This window comes from Gymnogyps californianus, chromosome 15 (assembly GCF_018139145.2).
Source record: "Gymnogyps californianus isolate 813 chromosome 15, ASM1813914v2, whole genome shotgun sequence".
In the NCBI taxonomy this organism is placed as follows: domain Eukaryota; kingdom Metazoa; phylum Chordata; class Aves; order Accipitriformes; family Cathartidae; genus Gymnogyps; species Gymnogyps californianus.
The window spans coordinates 17,074,791-17,101,762 of NC_059485.1; the positions used below are offsets into that span (position 1 = coordinate 17,074,791).

Genomic DNA, 26,972 nt, shown 5'->3' on the forward strand with positions numbered 1-26,972 from the left:
CCCAGATGAACCGGGCAGCTCGTCTCTCTCCAGGTAGCCAATTCATCAGCCACTGCTGGGTGATCTCTCCCATTCCACCTCTTCTTGCTGCGGGGCAGCCATGTCAACTCCTCTTCCTCCAGTTTTCTGCTCGGGGCTTCAGCCAGTGCGGGCGCACACTGCAGATTCTACTGCTCTCGACGAGACCCAACGTTGCCACTTAGAACCCCCCCCAAGTCTGTCATAAGACATTACTTATAGTTTATCACTAGTACCTTAGAAATTGTTTATTGTATATAATATAAATCAAATAAAACCGAGGATATACTGTATCAAAAATAGAAAAAATATTTATATGTTCCAAATATATAAATACGTTTAGAAATCTGGCTTCTTTTTTGAAGTGTTGTGTCCCTTTTGTTGCAAGAGACTCTTTGCAGACTCAGAACTGCCAGAACACACGGAAGTCAGAAGACGTTGTGAAAGTAAATACATAAAAGATGACAATTTAGTGTCCAAGACTTCCCCAAGAGTCCCAGACAGTTTGCAACCTAGGATCAGTCCAGTTTGAAAATGAGACTGATCAGAGAAGTGGGTTTAGATCAGGTTATAAGAAGTGCTGAAGAGATCCAGTGGTCACTATAATACTGTCTTCTTAAAAACATCTCTGTTGACGACATACTCAAGCTACACTGACAAGGTAAAACGGCGCTCAGAAAACGGAGCAGATGGTATCTTTAACACAGATCCAGCATGCAAGTGAACATACAGAACTGAATGTTCGAATCTAAAGGGCTTTCACATGACATCTGGTGTCAGAGGACACTTTTGGGAGCCATCACAAAGAGACTAGAAAAACACTTCCACTGTTTTGCAGCCATTTAAGAAGCACAGATTTAGGAGTTTTACCAGAGATCGCAAATTGAACCAAGGACAGAAGAAAGGCATTGTATTTCCACAATGCTGCCTGCCTTAACAATCAGCAGGGCAAACTGTATGCTGAAGAAATGAAGACGGAAGTCACTGGGGTCTAACACTCAGTGCTTTACACAGGGAAAAGGGGACCGGTTTCTTGCAGGCAGGTTATTCTACTGAATACCAGAACTTGAAGGGTGAAGCGTTTCACAGCCCAAGGCTAGGGAAAAGGTCTTGGCAAGTGTCACTGGGGGAAGCACCTGCCTTTAGAAGCACCAACATGAAGAAAAGTTGGGGACCTAAAACCTATTAGAAAAATGGAAAGAAAAGAAAAGGCACAGGAGGAAAATTGGGGGGAAAAAAGAGGCTCCAGATGACCTGCGTGCTGAACGCAGGACAGCAACTGGAGGAGTTTGTGCAATTCGGAGCAGAGGGCTGGGAACGGGAGCTCAGTTCAGACCTGTTCTCCAGCATGTCATCTGGACAGCAGGCCACGAGGAGGAGCAGTGCACCCACCGATCACAGCACCACTGCTAGCACCAGCCTGGAACGGGGTTTCCAGCTTATCAAGAAGGCCTCCATGTACGAAATTTTCAGGATGGAGTAGTGGGCTCCATTCAGTATCGTCTCCTCTGTTTTTTGTTCCCCTTTCTTTTCTGTTCCTTCTCCTTCCGGGCTCCGGCTGTGGTAAATGTGATACAGTGAGCATCTAAAAAGTCCAGCAGCTTTGCCTTGGAAATTTTAATGCCGTTCTGTTTCAGCTCTGTGTGCAGCTCAGCCAGCTCAATTGGCTCATAAAAGAGAATCTTGTGGTACAGGGCTGTGTTTGAACGAATGTAGCACCTTACTGCCTCCAGCTTATCTTCCTCCCGAGCTGCTGCCTGAGATGCTGGAAGCTCCTCTTCCTCCTCCTCGGATGCAAAAGCACAGGCTTCAAATCCATTCACGAAAGAACTAAAAGCAAGATCAAGTAGACCACAGATCAAGGAAAGAACCAGCCATCAAGGACAGGACTAGAGCTCCCCAAATCCCTGGTGGCCAACCCCTGTGACTACCCTCCATAGGGTCACAGACTCTCCAACACCAGCACCCACAAAATGAGCGAAGCAGAACATGGCACGTGTTCTGCAAAGCTCCCCATCCCAGCCACGACAGCGCTGGTCCTGCTCACCCAACCCCGGAGCTGTCTGGCATTCCTTGCTCCTGACCCACAGCACCTACTGCTGCCATACTGCGGCAGCCTCTGCCGAGTAGTGCTGTGCTGTCCTCTCCCTACTCTAGCTGCAGGTTCTCAGTCAACGCTGAGTGCTCCTTGTTGCTCTAACTTGCAGAGACCAGGCACGCCAGATTTGGGCCTTGCCCACATACAGCCACAAGCACTTTTGTGTTCTGAGAATAGCTCACTGGGAATTAAGACTAAAAAACCAAAGCGTATTTCTTTTGTAGGAGTGTGTTGACCTTCAAATGGCATGCCCAAGGAGGTGGCAGGGCCACTGTAGGCCACATGGACACTCACCTCTGTTTGCCACATTCCTAGCTCATCTCTGTCCTGCACCATTGGCTGTTTTATTTAGTATCTTGTTACCTTACCTCTGTGAACCAAGAGAGATGTCGCTTCCATCCACTGAAGAAACTGCAGACTCCTGAGATGCTGAGAGCATTGGTTCCTCACCATCAGCTGCCAGAGACCATCTCTCTGGAGATACAGATGACCTTTTCTGCTCTTTGGCTCCTTCTGGGTGATGTGTCGTTTTAGTTCCCTCCTTGGGCGCTGCACAGCCTGTTTCATGGGATCCAACAAGGTCACCATCAGCCCTCCCCACAGGGAGCACTGAAGAAGCTGTAGCAACCTGCTTCCTTTTGCCCACAGCCCTCGAGGCATTGGCACGCTTTCCACCTGCAGTCCGGTCTGCCTTTGACTGCCTAGAGCGTCTGGCCGGGGACTTCTGTAGGGGAGGCTGGGAAGATGGGATTTCATCCTCAAAGTCAGAGTCCACGTCCTGGTGAGTATACTGGAATATCTCCTTCAGCTTCAACACCATCTGGCGTTTTGGGAGAGCACGAACTCCAAATCTGAAAGAGAAAGGCGGGAGCTTAGGTTAAGATAATGCTGCACTGTCCACTGTCACAGCTCAGGAAGAGGCTCAGGCCAGGAAGTCCAGTGGTCAGCTGGAAAAGCGTGACATGACCTCAAAAAACACTGACTGGAGCTTCACCATGGTTTCACTTTCAGCCCAGGAGCTTTCTTTCACACTACCTGCCAGCAAGTTTCTACTCATGAAGAGATGTACTCGTGGAGGTAATGCTAACCTGCTCAACTCCTTCTTCAGCTGTGGGGTCTCCATGATGGAGTAAGCTGGCATTGGTGTCAGTGGAGTGCTGGGAGGCTTGTCATTCTCCTGACAGGAAGGTTCTGCAGCAAAATGAAATTACGATGATCAGAATTAGTACAGAAAGGACTTAAAATGGCTGGTATCTTCCCCTTTTAGTGGCAGATATTCTAATATTATATAATAATTGTTTAAGTAGCACTACTTTCCTACAAGCTCTTTTAATTATTACTCAGCTTCATATTGGACAGAACAGTCAACACTTTTTTTTTTTCTAAATGTCCTGGTTTCAGCTGGGAGGGAACACAGCCAGGGCAGCTGACCCGAACTAACCAAAGGGGAATTCCATACCATAGAATGTCATGCCCAGTATGTAAACTGGCGGGAGTTGGCCAGGAGGAGCGGATTGCTGCTCAGGCATCGGTCAGTGCGTGGTGAGCAATTGTATTGTGCATTGCTTGTCTTTTATTGGGTGTTATTTCTTTTTTTTGTGTTATATTCCTTTCCATTACAATTATTGTTATAATATTATTATTATTATTCTTAGTTAGTAGTGTATTTTATTTTACTTCAGTTATTAAACTGTTCTTATCTCAAACCATGAGTTTTACTCTTTTTTTCCTCCTCCCCACCCCACTGGGAGGTGGGAGGGGGAAGCGGCTGCGTGGGGCTTACTTGCTGCCTGGGGTTAAACTACAACACTGAAACTAGGATACTTGGTTTTTATTGACTTTAAATCAGAAAACAGCTTAAATTAAGACATATGTCACGTCTGAATATGAAGCCCATTCAGGGCTTTGTCAGAACAGGCAATGTTTACAAGGCAGTTAAAAAAACATGTTTACTGAATTCTGTAACATGGTTCTTCTCCCAGGAAGGAAATTTCATAATAGGGACTTGATGCAGAAGTAACTGAGCAAGCCAAGCTTCTGGGGTCCTGAGTTAGATACTGATTTAATGATACCAATTTACTGATACTGTGAAGCACAGTCAGTCTCACACGTCATGTTCTAAACACCCGTTAAACTAATCACTTGCTATGGCATAATTAATAATATATTTAACTAGAGACTATGATATCAATTACTGGTCTTAGATGGAAGGAACTGTGCAAGGATACGTGCCAGGCATGCAGAGGTCTGTTGCAAGGGCCCAGAACTAGCAAACAAAAGGCAGCGCAAGACAACAGTGCATCAGCAGAGCTTTGCAGGAAAGCATGCATGAAGCCTACACACGGGCAGGGATAGGCACCCACCCCCAGCTAGCCTCAAGACAAGGAAACCCTCTGTGCCTGCACCACTGTGTTGCTTACCTGATGTCCTCGTGTATGTTAGCACAAGCATTGCTTCACAAATGTGTGAAAAGCAAGACCGTACAGAGCACCCACTACTACAGGGAACAAATACCCACAGGCATGCAAGCTGAAGGCTGGTTTTTTGTTCTGTTTTGGTTAGGTTTTCTTCCTCCAGGTACCCACAGCTTCTGCAAGGGGTACCATCACTATCAAAGAACCAGTGTGAATGAAATACAAGCGGCTACGCTCCAGGAATCCCACATTTAGATATGCTCTCTCCCACATCAGCAGATGGCTGTACCTTCTTTGTGCCTGGCCCTGACCACTACTTCAGATCAGAAGGCCAAAAGACCCTTTCAATGTATCAAGTGAACCACAGGTGAGATGACCACTTAAAATGAAAACAATTTAACCTAGTCCAATAAATCTAGTATCAATACAAGCTCTCACCAGGAGTCTTTACGGGATCTGTCTGCCAGGCACCTGCTGCAGCTGACAACCTCTGAGACAGAGGAAGGATCTCTGGAAATTCATCTTCCTCCTCTTCTCCATTCCAGTCATCCCAGATTTTGGAGTTCAGGTAACTCGGTCTACTGCCCACTGATGAACATGCCTCAATAGGACTCTTTTCAAGACAGAGCAAAGCTGTTCTTCTGCCAACAGGACTTCCTCGCAGAGGGGTACTGCCCTTAATTTCCTGCGCGTGGACTGGGCTCTCCCACTGGTCATGCCAAGGGCCAGGTCTGGGGCTGCTGGCAGTACTGGCCTTTGCACGGCTGACCTGGTTGGAGTCCTGGCTGTTACCTCTGACTGGTGACAGATATTCAACATGCCAGCAGTCATCAACGGGGATTGGGGGCTCGTCACAAAGCAAGACGCTACTACTCAAAGAAGGCAGACTTATTTCCTTTTCACTGTCCTCTACCTCAACCACACTGATATTTGTTTTATCTTCCAATGACTGCTCATGGCACGGAGGCAGAGGTTTGGATAAAAATGAGATCTTGGCACATTTGCTTTTCATGTTGGTGTGGCCAGGGGAGAGGAGAACTGCATCCGCTGAAGAAACTGGTGGGGAGTTCTTGGAAAATGATCCTGCTGTTGGGCTGCTGGAAGGGCTCCCTTCACTGACTGAGTTCTCCATAGGCAAATGTTTGTCTGACAACGTTGTCTCACAAACTTTCACTAAATTCCCAGTCATTTCATGGTTACTATTACCTGCTGCTAAGTTCTTTGTGCTGAGTTTAGATCCTGGACTCTTCAAAGAACTAATACGTGTGACCTGAGTCTGTGTTGAGAAACTTCTGCTTTTGCTCAGAACCGGTGTGTCTGGCACTAGCCAGGAGCTGTCTGTACCTAAAGACATTTCATGACTGAGCCTTTTTTCAGGCCTCAGGTTTGGACTCCGTTTGCTCTCTGTACAAGCATCTCTCTGTCTGCTGAGAGGCAATTCGGTGGACATCTTTACATCATTACTTATATGCACTGTATCTGTAATGCCACATGAGACCTGGCTAGATCTCTGCTCTGTTTCAGTGACTGATGAGTTATGTTCAGGTTTTGGTATCTCAGGACCTTGTTCTACGTTTGTACATTTCAGTTGCCCAGGGATTTCCATTTTCTTCAGAGCAGAGCCTGATTCTGGCGACTTCTTGTCTTCTTGTAACTCCATTTCATCATCAGAAGATAAAACAATAACATCACCCTCCTTGTTCCCCTGAGCTGCAGCATCCTGAGTTCTGATGACCAGTGATGACAACACTGGGACATACGTATGCTTGTTTAAATCAATGTGGGGAAGCTCTGCTGGAGAAATCGTGTTCTCATTTCTTGATGCTGTATCCAGCTCGTTGGCTTTCTGAAAGTGTATTTCATCAGATGGGAATAATTTTTCCTTTTTGTTTTGCTTTGGTGTCGACACGTGTTCTCTGGCAAACTTCCTCTCTGATTTTGGAGATGCAGGTGAAGAGCTAACAGCAGGAAAAAGGGGAACATAAGGTTTGGGAGGAGGACTCCCACAAAAACCATTCCTACATGGAGAGAGGTCTTTTTGTGACTTGCTGTACACAAGCGAATCATTAACATCAACGTGTTTTTCACTTGAAGCCTTTCCTGACTCTTTGATAACTTCTTTCATTGGGGAAGGCTCACAGTAATCTCCCTGAGTTGCAGAAAACAAGCGTTCATAACTTTCATTTAAATTAGTATCACCCTGGAAGCTAGGAAACTGTTTTTCACAGTGATCTGCCTCATCATGTGAGACCTGAGATGACTTGGAATCCTTCACACCTTCACATCTCCTAACAGTCCCTCCTTCATTAGCGGTGGCACCATGGGATGCTACGTCCCATTTTTGAGGTTCACTGTGGTGAGGCACAAAAGTGGTCTGTGGATCACTCACGGTCTTGCACCTATTTATATTCTGCATTTTCTCTTCTTGTGCAGACGAGTCACATTTAGATCTTTCCACATCATTGTCATCCCTCAAATCTTTGAAGCTGTTACTTATTGAAGCAGATTCAGATCTCTTTACCTCTTCCTCCTCAGTTTGCTGGTTTGTACCTTGGGCTGCCTCAGTATCACTGCAGATGCTGCAGTCTGTTCCCTCGCTGACCTCTGTTTCACCTTGAACCATCTTTCTCTGAGTTGCAGCAAACTCATAGATTTCCTCCAGCTCCTGTTCACCCACCCCATTGTCATCTTCCTTCTGGCATTCGTGGTTCAGCATAGCTACTTCTTCTTCATCTTCACCCACCCACACTGACTTCAAGAGGTCTTGGAAGTTCTCAGCTCTGTCCTCACAATCTTTGTCATCCCTCACAGAGATAAGATCATCTTCTGAATCCACTCCAGAAGACACCTGACTCTCTCCAGTGCTGTTTTCACACTTTGCCATCAGTTCCCTCACACCAAACCTGCAAGGATATAATAGTAATGTTAGTATTTTCCTCCTCCAGTATTTCCTCACCATTTGGCTGCCTGATCACTCTTGTGAGCCTTGTAAAGAATTTGCATGAGGATGCTGGTTTCCTAAAATGTACAAGATCCAGTATTCTCCTAAAATTCAGAATTCCCTTTTCCAGGTGTCACTCACATGAAAGCATCAGGCTCACTCTTCCTTTTTTATGTTTGAAACTAAACAGCTATAGGACTACACTAAAACCCCTTTGCCATTTGCACTGGTGAGAGCCCCATGGAATGGCTGGGGCTGGATAACGTCTGTCACGTGCAAGCTTCACGGCTTTTTGGAGTGACAGGGCACCTCTGTACCTACATTTTGGCAAGACGCAGCCATTTTCCCCGTGTATCTCAGCAACTGCTCCTATTTTAAGCTCTTTACTTAGCGCACGCCTAGGATCACGACCGAGAGCATAGCTGACACAACACGTTAGGGTTCTAAGCATCCAATACATTCTGGAAGTGTTGTTCAGATTAAGTATATTGCTAGTACAATGCTTTGAGAATCACACAGAGAAGATATGCTCATCACTGTCAACACCAGTTGTCAATAAACATCCTGAGACAAAACTCTTGGCAAAAGTCTGCTAAGCATATACTGAACATAGAAAATCTCACACAGATACAACCTGAAGAGAGACTCATGGAAAAGATGAGGGTAGGATGTTCTTATGTGCAAGTTTCATTTAAGATATAAGCAGAGGACCATGGAATTTGTAAGCCACTAAAACTGCAACGGAAGATATCAGGTTGGGTCTGTGTGGCTGAACGCATGAGGGGATCCAAAACGTGCTCACAATACAAACCTGGCAGCCAGAGCCCCCACCTGGGGCAGCACCTCAGCAGGGATGTCAGCATCAGCAGCATAAAGGTATCGCAGGAATGCACACACCGCCTCTCCTGTCACGTCACTCAGCAGCACACGGCGTGTCTGCGCATTCCCATCCTCCTCCACTAAGAACCCTTGCTGTGAACCTGGGATAGGAAGAAAGCAAACAAAATCCATTTGCTAGTAAAGGAACAGCAACACCAACGTTCTTGTTCCTATCAATCAGCTTACTCCTTTCATTTGCCAAAGTCTTACCCTGGGACCAGGACCTGATGCCTCAGAGGGAAGCAAAGATGACCAGTGATGCAGAGCTTCATATGGAACAGGCCGTTTCCTTCCCGACCCTACAGCTGTCAGCTTCGATAAAGTTTAACTACTTGTTTTAGTCACACATATAAGAGATGGTCTTAGAGTTCTCCAGTTAGTTTTGGACTCAAATTACTTCCCAGAGCACAATTTCTAGAGTATCTACACCTCTCTACAAGTGAGCTTCCTCTGATCTGTTTTGAATTCACCTACCTTCTGTTTTGAATTCACCTACCCTTGATGCGCTGCCAAAACTCTAGTTCTCCTGGTGTCTCACAGGAAAAGAAACACCATACAAAATACTGCTCCACTGAACTGGACCATTATCTGTGTGGGTCCAACTTGATCTCAGGTTTTGGCAAAAATGCATCTCCAGTTCAGTAAGGTCACACTTCCTTTGCAGCCAAATCACATATTGTGCTATCTGAAACTCTCTCCAAGGTTAGGGGACGCCATGCAACAGAAAACACGAGCTCCGAAGTCATCTCTGATTAATTACTGTCTCCTTGTTACCCAAAATCTTCAACAAAGAAGAGCACTCCCTCACCTATACAGAAAATAAACATGAAATGCTGCTCTGCAGGTGGGGACTTAAAGGAAAACAACCCTCTGCAGGCATCAAAAATACAGCATAGGGCCAATCCCACAACTCTACCCACACAAATGATTCCAGCCCATGAAAACAGTAGACAGGAATGCTGAAGCCAGACAGAATTGCAGGGAAATAATAAGAGAACATGGCTAACCCAATAGTTTTTAAAGTCCTTTGATTTGTGGGCACACGCACATTTGCTAATAGTTGTGAAGTTCCCTTAAAAAATTCATATAACACTGCTGTATGGCATATCTGAACTTGCTTCCCCTCCCCGAGCTTTCATGGACCCCTTAGAAACAGCCTGAGTCACTCTGGATAGAAACTACTGCCAACATGCATGAGGATAAAACTAAACTTTCCAAAAGGGCAGCTTTAAAGAAAGCTGCCTTTGTTAGGGAGCTGGCTGTATGGACTGGTGGCAGCTCCGTGAAAGAGTAGAGTTGAAATGTTAGGCTCAGTGCCTTTCACTGTCCCAACAGAAGGCTGCATAGGAGCAGGCTGGGAACTGTTCAACCCAAAATGCTTCTGGGAACATAAGAACTACTTCAGTCGCCTTGCAAAAAGCACAGTTCAGTGCAGCTACCTCCAAGAAACTCTGAGAGTGACAAAACCTCTGTGTAGGTTATTTCCAAGTACTTCCCAGAATCTCTCTACTCCATACTCGAGCTTCCCAGCCTGGGTGACAGGCAGGACACACGAAGATGGACAAGGCAGTCCATACTTGCACAGGTACAAAATACAAGGGCAAAAAGCACTTAGGAAGCTTCCTCCATTGCTCACGGGCAGAATGCAAGGAAGGATCCTTGCCTCCCCATAGTCTCCCTAGATAAAGTACCACAGTTTCCACCACTTTGTCAGGATTCTGGTTTCCTAAGCTGAAAAACCACTGCAGATCCAGAGGCACTTGCCGTTAGGCCCAACAGTGCTCTGTGCCGATTCTGTTGCAGTAACTGATCGTAGGTGTGGGCAGCCTGGGCTTTCCTGAAGCAGAGGAGGAAAGTGTGTCAGCAGTACTTACAACTTGAATGGCCTGTGGACACCGTGCATACAACACAAACATGTGGGCATAAAGGACTTCCCCACAGTCCACCTGGAACTGGACATCACTTAAGTGGGGGTTGTTGACCATTGCACTGAAATCTTCAGCCAGCAACCTGAGAGAGGACTAGAACACAGAAGGAACACAAAGACAGAAGTTACGTTGCAGCTGTCAAACATTTCCCTGAAAAATAAGAAAGGAATAACCCAGTTTATCAGCATTGCTGTACTGTGGGCCCCAGTCTGGATACACTGCCTTTGCCTCCTGAAGATAATCATCAGCATTATCAACTTCAGGTCTTCCATACAACAAAGAAGCAGACAAGTCTAACAGACATTTCTGGCTTTGTTTTCCTGCACTTTTTCACAGTCTGGCAATTGTGAAAAAAGGGCAGTCGTGTCGTATTCTACTGTACTTGTTCTGCCTTGTATTACAGCACATTATCACCCTCAGATCTTCACCACACCATTTCCTGATGTGGTCTAGCCACTGCCTACAGTTGGCCTCTTGATCTACTGCCTTCCACCACATTTTTAGGAAACTGTAATTTCCACTTTGATGGACTTGAACTCAAGTCACTATAATTAGAGGAAAGAGGATGACTCAGGGATGGGGTAATGACCCTTTCTTCTCTCATTCACTCTCTGGCAATGACAGCTGAGAAGAGCAGCTCTGCAACAAGGGGCCCACATAGAATAAAACTAATGTAAGTGTCTAGTTCAAAGGAACTTACGTGCTTGTTGCTGAAACCCCTTTTGAAAATTCCACTCAATTATAAAAAAGAAACATAATTTCTATTATCGTTCTAGAACCCCTTGCTGGAATTCTGGGGAGAGCTTGTTGACTGAGCTACCTGTGACTGGTTACTGGTGACGGTAAGGTCAGGCCTGGGGCATGCTGCCAAAGACAGCAATGATGAACGCTCTGTTTCTGCTCTGGAGCTGCTCCCAGTAGAAACCCACCCCAGGTAATCTTCTAAAGACTCAGATCCCTCTAGGCAAGTGTTGCAGCTCTGGAGGTGGCCAGTGCTTCAGAGAAGTGTGAAATACCCTCAGCTCACAGTTGAGAAGCTGTCTGACTGTAAGTGGAAACCAGTTTATAGTTAACACACTAATCATTGACCTTGTGCTTTTCAAACCTACTGCAGAGTTGAGGAACGGCAAGTTTTATTCCAGTGAACATCTGCATGAGATGCAGTTCCACCTGGAACAATACAGCTCTTTATTTTATTAGCAGGTTTCTACATTAGCAGTGGACTGTGGAAACCAAACCTTTCTACTTGCTCCAGCATGTGTTTGCGGGCAGCCAACACTAATTAGCACCAAAACAGCAGCACACACCAGGACACTTCTTCCAAGCCTTCATAGGTGGGCTAGAGAAGACTCTGCATGTCATGGCAGTGGTGTGGACTGATCTCCAAGGGGAAGACAGGAAGCTCAGTCTGGAAACTAATCTGATGTTTCTTGCTTTCTTATTCTTGGCAGGTAGGATACCTGCAAGACAGTACCTCAGGAAGCCAGCAAACACAGACTCCTGATGCTACGTTCCAGGCAGCAAGCCCAGAGCAGCTTTCCTGCTGATGCTAAAATTATGAATCAGGAATGGGGAAATTAAATAAGGCTAGAAACCTCCTGGCTGCACCATTCTCTGTGCAAAGCAAACAGACTGGTCTGAAGACAGCTCCAAGTGGGCATGTGCTCCTGTCGGAGAACACACCAGAACACTCTCTCCTACTGAGGAGGCCAGCTAGACTGGACTCCACAGATGTGACAAGGGTCTTAAGCATGGGTGGGGGGATGTGTTACCAATGCAATGGATGTATTTGCTTTACATGGTTACACTCTGTCTGTGCCCATATAAAGCACAAATCTCTCCCACCGGCAATCCAACTGTTCAGCAACACTTCATTTGCTCAGGAAAACTATCATGGAATCAAACTAGATCTGAAAAAATGATCATACTGGTTTTGCTGGTAGCAACTGCGTTTCAATAACAGTATCAGAACAGTTTCTGTATTGCTAAAGGCCTCTGGTTTAATAGACTCAGAAGATTATAAAACAAGATGGTTTTTTTCCTGCTAAGGATTTTTTTTTTTTTTAATACCCCCAAAGAATATCTAGAGTTTCTGTAACAAGTAGCTGGGATGCTCAAGTTTAGTAGATTCCCACCTCACAGAATTGTCTCCTTCTAGAAGTCTCTTAATTCTATTAGCACAATATGAAAGTGCTTTCTCAAGGCATCAAAATTTATCTGGCATCAAAAGCTACTAGCTTTCATGGCACGATTATTTATTATCAAACCAAACATAATAAGTTTCACCAGATAAAGTGGATGACCCTGGTAAGAAGATGAAATAGGGTTTTTTTATATGCACTTCAATTGAAGAAAACTGATTATACATCCATGGAGGATTACATATCCACTGGTGCATCTGGAGTAAGATGTGATCTACAGAACACTACTGGCTTGATAAAAAAAAAAATCATCTGTGACTTACTAGCCTGTATTCTTCACCTAGTCAGCGTAGGGAGCACACTGATTTCCAAGCTACATCCTCTGATATGTGTTCCCACAATTGAGGATTTTCTGTACTAAACCTTCTAAAGGCTCACATTAGCAGCAAAAAAGTGCTCATCTTCCATGGACCTCACAGCATTCCACATCACCTATGAGGCTTTTATGCCAGATGAGAGAATTTAGGGTGAGTCAACCAGTCCTTGCAAGAATTGTCTCTTCCACTGCAAGGCACGGTGAGGAGAGGAAGGTGACAGAGGAGGAACAGCTCCATTCAGAACCACCCGAAGCAGCTGGGTGTGTGAGCCTGGAGGAAGCACCAGGCAGCTCTGTCTCTCCTGGGCTGCAGCCAATTTTCTCTTGGATAGCCTGGGCATTAAAGCAGAGTACTGCCTACTGTGGTGCAGCTGCATCCCTAGTTCCTACCCCCAAATACTCTTAGTGCTATAACAGAACTCTTTAACTTGGTTCTCTTTATACAAACTATGCACAGATTGGCCTCATGTTACCTGTCATTTTAAATCATCTCTCTCATCAGGTAGGACAAATACTGAAAAATCCACAGGCCTGCTTGTAAGCATCAATGAAACCACCACGTATGCTGATGTCACCTGTGCCCATGATGATTCCTGAGTGACCGTGAACCTTAAGCACCTCTTTGTTTCTATGGAAAGGAATGGGAAATATTCCATACTTCTATGAACTGCACAAATGCAATAGCTTCTTTTTAACAGTGATAAAACAAATACAAAAAAAGTGGAAAAAAAGGATTGTCCTTACTCTTTTACAGCTGCTCGTCAGCAGGCTCTTCTCTTTGGATGGGGGCACAAAGCCACTATGTGGAGTATCACTGGAAGTCAGTTCTTTTCCTCAAAGAAGAAAATGCACATCACAAATCACACACAACTTCTTTGTGAGACAGAATGACGTAAGAACTCCTAACAGGATCCTTGCCATGACAGCTCTCTGAGACAGCTGCTATAACCAGCCTGACTGAGTTGAAGGCTCAGCCTCTCCCTCACGCCTTTATTGGAGGGTTTGGCTCTGGGCTGTCGCAGGCTGTGGGTACCCGAGTACCATTCAGCCATGAGCAGCACCAATCCACTGCAGATCTGTGTGTGCCATCATCATCCACATGGAGGAATTGCGGAGTGCAGTATGCTTCTCTGCTTTAACGTCTCAGTTTTCCTCCAGTGGGAATAAAGCTACGACACAGAGTGGGATGGGACGTGCCACGGTCTCATCCTAGCAGACAGGCAGAATGTATCTTGGATCCACATTTCAACCTAGACAAAATGCTGTGGGCCCTAATGCCCCGGGGCAGGCAGTGAAATCAGTTTCGCACAGCCTGAGCCCTGTGGTAGCCTGCAGAGTGCACAGAACAGGATGCAGAGCAAGAGAAAGAATTAATGTCTTCAGAAATGGGTTCTGGTGCATTAGTGTCTGCACAGTGTTTTTTCTCCACCTGGTCTCACTTACACACACAATATACATTTAGGCGCGGAAATTATTTCCCTCACCCAGGAACCTATATCTCCACTGAAATCCCAGGAGTAGTTTTATAGGACCAGGAATCATTTGCTGCAGTTTAGTAGGGGAAGTGAGGAATATTATACCCAACTGAAAATGCAGACAGGTGAACTTAGCAACCATGTTCTCTTTCACAGGTGAACAGGAGACACACAATACATTCTGCTGAACAGCCAGGCCATTTTAAGGGATATCATTGACCTTAAAATGTGCAGTTGTGCACCACATGCAACTATGACTGGGGACATTAGAGAGTTGCCCATAGAGGAATTCTAGGTGTTGTATTTTTTCAACCCTGTATAGGTACAGATAAACTTCAGGTTTGTGTAAGCGATGTATGAACATAAAACCATCCCTCTTGCACATCTCTCTCACCCAATTGTCTGAAGATCTGAAAAGACAGTGCACATAACAGAAAGACTGTCCAAATAGCAGGGATGAGGATTTTGTCCCAGCTGTTGAACATGTCCGGGCTCCCTCCTGGCAGAAAATACTTTGACATCTTTAAGGGAATTTTAAAATAAAATCTAGTATCTGCTGTCCAGGAGTTCTCTTAAATGCTGGGATTTATGAATAATTTCAGAAATGTCAGCTTGATTGCATCTAAAGCTTACTGTAGAAAAATGGCCCCCACAATATCACCTCTTGGATCAACATCAACATCCTGTGGGTGCTGTCATGGCTCTCCTAACTTAGCACAGCATAAGTCTGGCTCTGTGTAGCTGAAGGGACTAGGGACAGGGCTCACAAAGCTGCCAGAACCTACCTTGCTGCTCTGCTGCCTGAATGTGGTCAACATCAAGGTTCCACTGAGTAAGGGTAAGTCCTTCCCTGGCCAACTCAACTAGGTCCTGCAGGGTCTGAACATCCTTCTGGCTGTGAGATAAAAACTGTCCATCTCCTTCAGGGCCTGACTTGGATTCATCAGAAGTTTGGCCTCCAACCTCTGTGCCAGTGGGCTCATGAGAACTGAGGTCAGGCTGAATTTGCTGGGATACTTTTGGCTGATCAGATCCCACCGATGGCAGAAGGTTCTCTGGCTTATGATTCTGATCAAAAGGGGAGGAAAAAAAGACACCAATAAATTAGGTCTTGTTTCACGTATTTGCAGAGCTCAGAGTACAGTCTCTACTTCATACTTTTGAAACATCTAGTAAAGGATTACAGAGCATTCCCCAGGTACAGGGGCTTCTGAGGCAAAAGCTCTTTGCAGTTTTATGAAGGACTCTCCGGAGATAAGACAGCTCTGAACAGAAGAAAGGAAACTACAACAGAAAATGCAGAAAAGGTGCTCCAGGAGCATGTCTGTGCAGGCAATTGCCAAGCAGGGAGAAAGGATGGTGGAAATGCTCCCACTCCAACATCTAAATATTTCATTATAGCCGGAGCGCCTGGCAACAGTCACAGCTGAAGCTCTCCAGGTGCTTCTGTTCTGAGTTCTGAAATGCTTTTGCAGTTACATGTAACTAAATCAGACTTTCACCTTGGAGCTGATATTTTCCAGGTTTGGTCTCTGTTTCCCAATAAAAATAGTTTTGTTTGTTTATTTCTAAGTAAAAATGGTTTAGCCATTTCTGTGAATGGAAAGAATCATATGAGGGAAAACACACTCTTGCCATCATTTTAAAGGCCTTCCTACTTCTTATTTTTAAACTTCTCTGGCAGTTTTTGCCTTGAACAAAAGGTCAAAAATCTTCATAGAATGGAGTCCCTCCACTACAGCCCTAGCCTGCAATAAACAGTGAAAAACTCTGGGCTTTGACAAGGGAAGAAGTATTAAATAAAGCACCTATATATGCACAGTAGTTCTTGAACAGAAGCACCAAATAATTCTTCAAAGAAAGAATGAGGGAAAGAAGAGAAGTGATATCCTTCTTCTCGGAGAGCAAGTACATGATAAGATGAGAGACTAAAGAGCTTTGTCTATTTCTGTAGGCACTTTTTATAAAAATAGAGAGCATTGAAAGAGTCAGAAGATCTAGGTGAAAACAAAATGAAACAGTGGAACTGAAAATTGGATCAAAGCTCCTATGCACCAAGAGGCAGTGGGATGCACAGGGAAAGCCTGAAGTGCAAATGCTTTGCTTTACCGCTCTAGGCGCTCCCACCTTCTCCTCTGTGCAAGACAAATATCATTCTTCAGTTTAAACTTTTCACCCAGATCCTTGCTGAGTGCAATACACAGGCAAAGCTCATACTAGAATCAATCAGAGAAAAGTGCCAAGAAGGAAAACAAGAGTCAGGCTGCTGTAAACACGGACAAACTAGTGGCAAAATGAGGATGGGGTCCGTCTACTCAGTACTCTCTGTTCCCATCAGTTTTCTTTTCTGAAAGCTCAAGGATTAGCATGGTCACGTGAGCCCTGCTCTCCTCTCCAAAAGGGAGAAATAAAAATTCAAGATCATAAAACCTAACTGTGTAAGACCAGGGGACAACAGGGCACGAGCAGTGAGTATGCAGAAGCAGCAGATCACTCGTTTAAATACCAAATGAGAAAACAGAAAGGTTACAGGGCAAGTGAACTAGGGCACACAAATATCAGAGCAAGGACAAAAGAGCATCCCACCTGCACAGGCTTCCAAGGTACAATTGGAGGGGTTAATGCAGCAGTGTAGAATGCTTCAGGGTCATAGGGTCCCGTCAGAGCACTGATATTCCATAAAAAGCACTCCTTGGTTTTGCACAATGGCAAAAGCCAGGTTGCTTTCCCAGATTCATCCTCCAAAATCCTACTAGTGGGAAGCTGAGGGGTGGGAGGGAATTCCACCTCTTCTGCAAGCAGCATAGCTACTCGCTCTTGGATCCTTTTGCGGGTCTTCTCCGGGTCCTGAAGCAGTAATGGTGGAGGTGCAGTTGGGCCTCTTTTACGCCGTTTTTTCTCTTTAAAAAGAGAAGGAAGAGGAACCCAAATAAACAAACAGCTGAACACATACGGCAGAGGAGCTCAACATGCCAGCTCCTTCAAGTGCTGTAGTCAGTGATGACCAAAAGGCAGCTACAAGCTGAATACAAGCTCTTAAGATTTCCGCAGGTAGTCCGAAGCCTCACATTACCCTTATGGGAGAAAGGAACTCCAGCAAAGACTGACCCCTGCTCACACCGCTCTGCTGCCTGTTGGGAGCTGTCACACCTCTACAAAATCTGATCATTATGGAAGCGACTGATATCCATGCAGTCTACCTCCCAGAGCCATGGAACAGTGCCTGTACGGCAGTGCTTCACAAAAAAGGGAGAGAAAAATGCCAACAAACCATGAAGGACTCCTTTTCTTGTGTACTGGTCACTGATGATATCAAACCACAGCTCACACAAACACTGAGCAGCTTTCGTTTGGAAATCCTGTGTCTTACTACCTTTGCCTTACGAATGCCCAAGCCCAAATGCAACTGGGAGTACTTATTGGCAGGAGGAGATCCGAGCAGGGTCATCAGGAGTGAAGTCTCCTCTCTATACAGCACTCAACACTCTCCCCTGGCAGTTGTCTTCCTTTCTAAACCTTTCTGCACACTGAAATAGCGAAGCACACACTCAACAGCATGTAGTATACACACGTCCACTACAGAAAGAAAACAGAAATAAGGCTGAAAAAGCTGCATTAACCCAGGTTGCAGCAGGATGAATAGGAAAAAATCTATTGAAGGAGAAATAACAATAATCTTTTCATGCTATTTCTTTTCACTTCCACTGTTTACAAAAAACAACAGCTTGTCTTAAGAATATTTTACAGATTCAAAACAATCAATCAGTGAAAAAAAGCATGAGATCCCTAAGGGATTTTCACTAAAACCCAGGGACATCCTGCAGCCTTTCTTCACTGTGTGTGGATACTGCACATTGTTGAAGCTCTGACAGCTTAAATAAAACAGAAATAGGGCTGTCTTCCCTCCTATACCCAACAGGAGAATTTTAGTGAAGAGCAGGCTGTGTTACATTACTCCTCCAATGACACAGCCTTTGACACCAACTTGCTTTAACACATACCTGATCCTGGCTTCCATTTGATTGGCAAAGCAGCCACTGGTTTCACATTTGTAACTGATTTTGCTTGTTCCTGCTTTTCTTGCTCCAACAGGGAGCGTGACATTGCCATAGCAACCAGCAAATCTTCATCCTTAGTCTCCATTTTGGCCCTCTTCTGCGTTTTCTTTGAGTCCTCTTTGGAGGAGCCTTTTCGCTTTGACCTGCTTGGTTGATTGCTGAAATACAAGAATGCAGCAGGAAGCCCAAGTTAATGTGACTGGATCAGAGACAAGAAACACTGAGCACTCCAGACCAGCTGCTCTACTTGCTCAGAGAGATTCCCATAACAAGGACAACGAAAAACTATTCAGTACCTTCTTCCCTAGCAAAGGATTTCTTATCATCCATGGAATTTAGAGCAATTTAGAGACAGTCTTATTTTGAAAAGGTAAGCACAAGACCACAGCACTGATGTAAGCATCTGCTATCTCTACCTTGAACGCTTTTTTGTACCAAAGGGGAAAAAACAAGTTGAAGTAGGGCAAAAACAAGATCACCAGAAAATGCTTTCCCACTCTTCTGCTTCCACAGGGAACAGGCAACAGTCCTTCCTCAGCACAAAGGGACTTACCAGCCCTTCTACAAATTCAGTCAGGCACCACTTGCTGTACTCTGAAGATTCTGCTCAAATCCAAGACAGCAGATGCAGCTCTGTACCGAGCACATTTCAAAACATCACGTCTGTTCCTCTCTGGCTCGGGGTGTAAGGCACATATATCCAGTACAGCCACAAGCTGAATAGCTGAGGCATTGGCACGACAGATGCTCAGGAGAGACTGCATACTTGCACTATGTGGTTTGCTTAATAAGCTCAAACACACCATTCAGCTTTACTGCGTAATTGCCTCACAGAGCACAAATAATTCTGACAAACCAGTGTAAGGTTATTTACTCCCCATTTCGCTTCTGCCTGCTGACTTTTAAAGTCATCTGCTACCTGACCACTTCTGAAGGAAAACAAGATGATTTCTCCAACTACCTACCACGTCCTCCTCATGTGGTACTGGGTCAGGGCTCTACTTGACCTTCTTTGGACTTGGGGCCCACCCAGCGTGTGAGTCTGCCTTGCTTCTACTGTGCATCCCCAGGAGCGCAGGTTCAATGTCTCTCAGGCCAAAGAAAGTAACCAGCATCTTTTATTTTCACCAGCTTACCGGGACACTGAAGAGGTGTATCACCAAGCGTGGACACCTGCAACTGCACCGCCTGAAGAAGCAGCTTAGGAGGAACATCCATCTCGACAGCACAGCGTTTCAAGTGACTGACTCGGCTCTGTGGGGTTTGGAACTGCTTCCCACAGATGGGACATTCAGGGACCAGTGGTTTGCTGGAGGACGACATCTGTGCTTCTTCCATCTCATCCAGGCACCTGTGAGATGATGGCAAAGCTCACCTCTGAAGACTTTAAAACTGTCCATGCTAAGGTTTAAACCATATTAAAGAAAAGGAAGCACAATCATCTCTAACATCTGTAACAGCCAGAAACATCCCCTAAAGAAACAAGAATTATGTGCCCACCACTGTGATGAATATGACATGTAACAGTTACATGGAGATTACGGCCTCAGAGGCATATTAAAAACATGTTGCTCAAAAGCAAGTGCAGGTAATAACCTTCTTTAACTCCATCGCGTGTCCATTACCTAATCTCTCTTTCTGCATTCATTCTAACATTCCAGCTAACTTATAAACCACCGTTAAAAAAAGAATCACCCTACCAGAGAAATTGTTAATCTTCCTCACCCAAAACGTGACTACTTCTTGTCCTTACTACTACTTTTGTAGGGATGACCACATGTAGTGTCAAGAAGGCAAGTGTTTTCAAGTCAGATATCTCACTTGACAAGGACAGTGTTTTATGTCACAGAAAAGGGACCAGCTGAAATTAACACCGCACTCAAGAGTGCAGGATGATGAACTTCTAATAATTTCTGGTAGGCCAAAACTATGTAAAAAATTTTAGTTGTTCTTTTTCTGTCCTCTCCAAAGAGATTCAGGGTGTGAAATCCTGGATCTGCAGTACCTGTTATAAAAATCACTCCCTGATTAGGTAATGACACATACTACCTACACACACAGGGCTGTGTTAAGGGACCATTCATCTGATGTACTAGGACTGGTGATTACTGGTTTGCCAGTGCATCTATCCATCTACAGCTTTACCTCCTGTGATGAAGACCGCTATCAAAAAATCCATTGCTAATACAACCTTGTAATCTCATCACGTGATTACATGCTTAATGGTTCAGAAAGCAGACTTAATTTCCAAAAAGCATTTCTGACACACTGTCACTGTTTTACAACCTCTATCCTCTCAAGCAGCAGTAAATACCTGAAGACAGAAACAGCAATAACACCTCTAAAGCTGCAGGTGCAGACAACCCTAATGAATGTGAGCCACTCAGTAACATGATGTAGGACTGGACAAATTAAATCACTCTTGCCTTCCGAAAGTGCTCAAATTAAGAAATTACCATCATTCCAATGTGCTGTTTCTGATACTTTCTCAACAGAGAAGCACAAACTTTTAATTTACAAAGACCTATCTGTACATAATATATTAACAGTATGTGATATTTACCACTAAGGAAACTGTTAAATTAAGGGCACTAATTTCAATTTAGTCGTCTTTCTGAATAGTATCACCTTTCCCTGAGCAAACAGCTCGGATATGCAGTGACATACTAGATGTCCTTAGATGAACAATTTTTAGCAAAATAGAGCAAACATTACTTTGTTGGCTGAAATCCATAGATCTCAATATCTGCAGTAGTGGGCCCTCATTAATTTTGATAGCCCTTTTGCAATCGCAGCTCCTCTGCCACACTACTGATGAAAGCAGCATTGGCCTTACTACACACGTGCAGAAGCCCTGCAGGGCAAGACAATCAGCCTCTGCTTTGACATCAAAACAACTTGTTAATTCAAGCCATAAAGGTCAACGCCACTACACAGATTCCCCTGCTACCACGTTCTTTAATGGCTGAGTGAGCAGTCTATGAGGTTAAGGGGGAGAGGATGCGGGAAGGACACATCATGCTGGTCTTTCACCTGTTAACATGCTGCTCTCGTCGCGTTGTGTTCATAGCTGAGAGATCCTTCTGGCAGATCTGACAAAAAAAGAAGCCTGCATCCTCCAGGCTTGCCAGGGCTTCCTCTTTGGTTTCCTGCTGAAGAGCCAAAGCCAGAGCACCGTCATGCTCCATGGATGGAAGATGGTGGGTATCTGGCAAAGAAGGGAGAGATGATCTAAGACAGAAATCTAAGAATCCTGTATGAAAGGCATGGAGCCGTTGTACTAGTCATTATTAGTTTATTAAACTAGACACATAAAAACTAATTGCAGTCTTTCTCTTGCATCTTCACATCTGATCTCTCACAAGGAAATGTACAAACTGCACTCTTTAAAATGCTACAGGACTGCACTAGCTGAGGAGCAGGAGGTGGCAATCTGTTCACAGTACATCACATGTCAGAGCCAAATGAAGGGTAAGTTTTGGCTAAAGTTTCTGGGGAGAATATGGGATATTATACATTACATATTAAAACACAGCAGATTTTCATGGCCATACAGAACCAACAGGGCCTTGACTTAGAAAGAACCAAACCAGAGTAAAATTGCTGTGAATTCAATTCATCTGCATAGAACATACTACCTTATAGAGTGCTTGGAGATCTACCAAAGATGGGGGCTACCTAAGAGTCATATTTACCTAACAGCTACCTAACACCGTCCCAAGGGAAGGATGACAAAGTCACTGATCCCGTTGGAACTTCAACCTGTTTCCAAGAAGACAATTATCACTCCGGAATCTAACATGAGGTTAATTCAGCCTTAGAGAAGAGCTGGGAGAAAAGTACAGATAGCCTTTTAACAATAGAGAAAGCAAGTTTTCTCAGCGATCTGGAGTGATTTATTCAGTGCTGCACACTGAGCCACTAGGCTAGCTGGGAACAAAGCCCAGGAATCCGGACTGCTTCTCATGCAACCATTCTCACCAGCCCACAGCACTCTTTCTGCACGTACAAGAGCTAACAGAAGAAACGTACCATTCTCTGGTGGGTTCTGCTCCTGGCTTTCATCAGGGAAATCCCCGCTGGCTACAGACTTTGGCAAACTATCATCTGTGCTGTGTTTTAGCTGCTCAGGTGCCACTCTCTTGAACTGCTGCATTCTTTCCACTACCAGCTCTGCTACCCGCATCTTGGACCCTGCGAGCGGCGGTATCTTTGAGGTGGGTGAAGAGCAGGTCCCTGGCTGTGTAGCAGGATGGAAGGATAATGTAGTCTGGGAAGAGCCACTCAGAGTATTTACTAGAGGGGGAGAAAACACCAGAGCTTTACCAGTCAGTTGTAAACACATAACTGAGCTGCCCAGAGAGCTGCTGGGAAGCCTTCCCCAACACCAGCCTAAGCCAGGCTCAGTTCTACAACAGCCATTCTTAAGAGGAAGAAGTGAACAATTTGTTTAGCTATTACATGACTTTATACTTGATAACCACAGTAACAGTATCAGGCTTCTGTGCTACAGTGGAGTTTAGATATCTCTATATCCCTTTTAGAGGAAGGAATATTAAGGAAGGCCTTGCCTGAAGGTCACTAGCGAGAACAACAAGCAAGGCAGCCCTACAGCCCCGCTCTCCCCAGCGTTCCCACCGCACAATGTCCTGTGGTTCCTGCTGTTCTTCGCTCTGATCTCCAAACCCTATCTGTGGCTCAAACTTTCAGGCTCTGAGCTGAAGGAACCCGGAGTTCCCAAAGAGAGGTGGTAACAAGAAGGAGGCAGAGGCAATGCCAGAATAACACCTCAGCATACCACTGCTCTGCTTGAGGTATCCTGTGGATACGGGCAGCATGCAAGATGGGACCAAAGATCTCGCCAGCCTGGTATCTTGTCTCTGAGTGCAGTCAGCAACACATACTTAAGAAAGGGTGATCAGGACAGGACAGGTACAAAATAAACCTTTTCCTGGCTGACCTTATTTATCAGTTTAAGGACTTTCTGCACTGGTGATTGCATTCTGGCTGTCATGTTTAATAACCACTGAAAGACTAATCCTTTATGAATTAATCCAACACCTTTCTTAACTCGTTCATATTTTTGGCCTTGACAACATCCAGTGGCAATATATTTCACCATACAATGATGCACTGGATGAAAAAGCACCTCAATATATTCTAAGCTTGCTTCTAGATGACTTGAGGGTGTTTTTTTCAGTTCTGATACTGCAAAAAACAGTGAATAATGACTCCCCAACACATCACTTTGTACCAAGGCTTCACGTTACTGAAGGACATCTTCTGCCTGCCTGTAGCACAGAACACACTCCTAGGTGAAACCCCTAGATAAGCCTAAGCAGCTACGTGTAGACGGAAACACAAGATGCAAGCCTGCTTCAATCAGTGCTGCTATATGTCCCTTCCAGGTGGACTTCTGAAGACCTCCACTGAACTACAGAGTCTTTTCAGTCCTAGCCTATTTTCTGTTTGAAAGATTTTGGTTCACTCACCTGTCAGAGTCCTCTGGCTACACTCACTGGCCACTGTACTCAGCTGGCTGGCAGGGAAAGGGCTTCTCTTTCCATCCCCTTGTGCAGTCTCACCACTACTACAGGCCACAGCGTCACCATCTTCTTTGTGCACCAATGTTTGTTCCTTTGGACCCAAATCTTGAGGCAAGTTTGTTTCCTTCGCTGCTGGTAAGTGATGATGGTTTTGGCTCTTAGCAGCAGCTTTGCCTCTTCTTAATTTGCCTCTTGCTGCAGTGCTCTTTGGCCTGTTCTGAGCCCTCTTTGCTGCTTCAGCATCCCCAGCTTTTTTCTTCGCTCTACCCAAAAGATTTGCCCACAACTCTTTAAAATCATTGTCCTGTTCATCCATTGGCCTGCAGGTTCCAGTAACACTGTGGCCTAACAACACTGTGAGGACTGGAGGGCAGGGGAGATACCAGAATCCGCTCAGGTTTGCATCATCCGTGACCTGCAATTTTCACCAATTCCCTTCCACCACCTCAGAGATCTCCATTCTCCAGACTTCAATGAGGTCAACAGAGTGGGCACTTCTGCGCTGTCCTGACAGTTCATTCTTCCACACTTAATTCACAGCCATTTAGTAGAGCACATTCTCCCCCCAAGGACCCCACTTGCTTTCACAAGTTGGTTCTTCAGAGGTCTCTAGACCATAAGTTAAGCACCTCAGTTTGTGCAGGGCTGGTGTAGGATCTTCACAATATGTTATAGGGCTTCAGAAATACACTTACTAAAGCCCTTAAAGAAATAAAAAAAGGTGGTTATGTAGGATGGTATATGCAGATGCAGTGTGGGACAGGGCTGGTGTAGAACTTTGAAGGAGGAGAGAATTTGTATAAAATAGTAAGATTAGAAAAAGCACGTATTGGCCCAAAACACTATCCCTATAATTGTACTATAGACATGCACAAGCCACATTAGGAAAGAGGAGGAAAGCTTTCAAAAAAGGTATCTGATACTGGGTAGGCTTTTGTCCTGGAGCTCAGCATTTGAGACTGTCCTTTTTTTATATACATTCATACTTACATTTATATAACGCAAGACCAGCGAAATGCAGCAGGGGAGACAGAAAAAAAAAGTCCCTCAGATCAAGCAGCTATTCTAGACTAAAATTCTGCTTTGCGACACCACAGCTTTAAAGAGGAGAGCCCAACCTCGTTTCGAGAAGTAAATAAAGGCAGTTTCTGGCATTTCAGAAGGGTTTCTGGGACAAGTCTGAGAACAATTCCATCAAACATGTTCGTCCTTTCTCTCCTCTTACCTCCATGGCTGCGCACCTTCCGGGTTAGCTCTCCTGCTAACTAATACTGAACTCTTCCTCCGAGTACTCAATAAACCATGGCACTGACCATGTTTCACAAACTACTGTCAAATACACAAGGTAAACAGACTAAACAGTATTTTTAAATGAGTCTCTTAATCTTTTCAGCTACAGTAAGAACAGCAGTACTAGCTAGGGATTACTTGGAACAGCACTGGGTACAATGTCCAGATGGAAATGCCATCAACCCCCAGGCAACATTAAAACTAGATCTCTATTCTTAGACATTTTGATTGTCCTCTTCTTCCTAGTCCTAAGTTCATTATGGTTCTGGCTATTTTACCAGAGGTTTTATATTGCTCCCAAAACCCATTTCTTTCAAGCCTAAACCAGAGTGTTTCACTTGGAATGGCAGCAGCTGTGGTTCAGTTTCTCCAGTAAAGCTCTGGGCACAGAAAGACTCGAAAAGCAGGGAAAACACATGCGAGATTGTTTTCTCAAATGGCTTGGCTGCAGACATGCGAGCCTAAGGAATGCTGGTTACACACTTTCACGGGTCAGCCTTTCCTATAAGCAATTACAGATGTTAATGGATTTATTTATTTTAAACTCAGGCTCCCAAACCAGCAGAGGATTTTGCTGTGAATCTTGGAGTCATTTCCTGTTAGAGAGAAACTGAAGTTTTATGTAGCCAGTTCATAAATTTCATTTTCCTGGACAGAATCTTGGTGTAGTCATCAGTGTAAATTGACCATTTTCTTCTAAGTAGGAGACAGCATCTGGAGAAAAACAGAAACTCACATCCTCCACGGATTTCAATACCTCTCTCAGACACATTTGTACTGTCGTATTATTTATGGTGAGTTCCTGATATTAAACTTTGAAACAGATTGGCACTTTTGCATTTGCAATCAATGTTCAGTGCCCCAGGTAGATCAAGTGAGACATACAAACGATGCAAAACTAACCAAGAATTTATCTGTCTTACTCCTCTCTTTCCAGACTTGTATTTTCAGGCTCCTGCTCTGTTCAACACCTCAGTATTTCTGATGCTGCTGCTATTGGTGTACCTAACAGCCAGCTTTGGCACCAGTTTGTAGAGCTCGAAAAGTAATGGCTTTGAAAATAATTTCTTTCAGTATAGTATTCAATTCATTTTGGAAGATTTTAGGACTCAACAAATCACAAAGCTGGTCAAATAAAATAAACAGCAGCACTTACCTATCCACTTAGATGACAAACTATAGCCCAGCTGTGCCCTTCAAGTAAATGGGGATCAGCAAAATGGTACAAAGCAGGACCAATAAGAATGAAAGATGGAACCTGGAAAATGGAAGGAAAAGGTTAGATTTAGTGTATTTTGTACTGACTGCTCTTTTGCTCGAGTTCCAAGTTGCAGGAGGAAGGAGACAGCAATAGCACATGCTCTAATGGTGCTAAGTTCTGCCACTTCCATTGACCTGTGTACCTGAAATATGTAGGTGAGTTAGATGCATCGCTCAGGATCTGCTCAGCTCAGCAGTGTGTCCCCAGCAGCGAGCAGCACTGCACGCCGCTGCAGAAAAAGCCCAGAACCCTTCAGAAGGCAGAGCAGGTCAGGCAGACTGGATAAAGCCCCGAGGAACCCGGTCTGACCCTATAGCTGACCCTGCTTTGAGCAGGACGTTGGACTAGAGACCTCCTGAGGTCACTTCCAGCCTGAGTTATCCTATGGTCCCACAAATAGTCTGTCCTTGCCTTTTCCATTTGGGACTAATTTTGTTTCCTGGTAACTTTCTTTAAACCAGCAGCACAACAGTTAATTCTTACAGAAATCCATAAACGTTACTATCATAACCCTCCAGCCATATAACACCCTCACCTTTTTGATCAT

The 26,972-nt window shown here is 44.7% G+C and overlaps 1 protein-coding gene across 1 annotated transcript; it reads right to left on the reverse strand.

Annotated features, from left to right (window-relative positions):
- Positions 1 to 251: 251 nt before the first annotated feature.
- SLX4 (SLX4 structure-specific endonuclease subunit) lies at positions 252 to 24,319 on the reverse strand. The gene is made up of 14 exons (XM_050906230.1): positions 23,821 to 24,319; positions 22,361 to 22,624; positions 21,362 to 21,536; positions 19,461 to 19,679; positions 18,272 to 18,486; positions 16,857 to 17,170; positions 15,056 to 15,338; positions 13,540 to 13,628; positions 10,216 to 10,371; positions 8,283 to 8,443; positions 4,969 to 7,433; positions 3,205 to 3,307; positions 2,485 to 2,967; positions 252 to 1,848 (listed from the first exon to the last, which is right to left on the reverse strand). Exons 1-14 carry the CDS (start codon positions 24,188 to 24,190, stop codon positions 1,512 to 1,514), a joined length of 5,634 nt encoding a protein of 1,877 aa, XP_050762187.1. The 5' UTR covers positions 24,191 to 24,319; the 3' UTR covers positions 252 to 1,511.
- Positions 24,320 to 26,972: the final 2,653 nt, after the last annotated feature.

Coding starts and splice junctions, on each gene's coding strand:
- SLX4 (XM_050906230.1), bottom strand. CDS start 24,190: ATGGATGAACAGGACAATGATTTTAAAGAGTTGTGGGCAAATCTTTTG. Junction 21,537..22,360: donor GCAGAACCCACCAGAGAATG/GTACGTTTCTTC, acceptor CTTCTTTGCCAG/ATACCCACCATCTTCCATCC. Junction 8,444..10,215: donor CCATTCAAGTTGTAAGTACT/GCTGACACACTT, acceptor CCAGGTTCACAG/CAAGGGTTCTTAGTGGAGGA.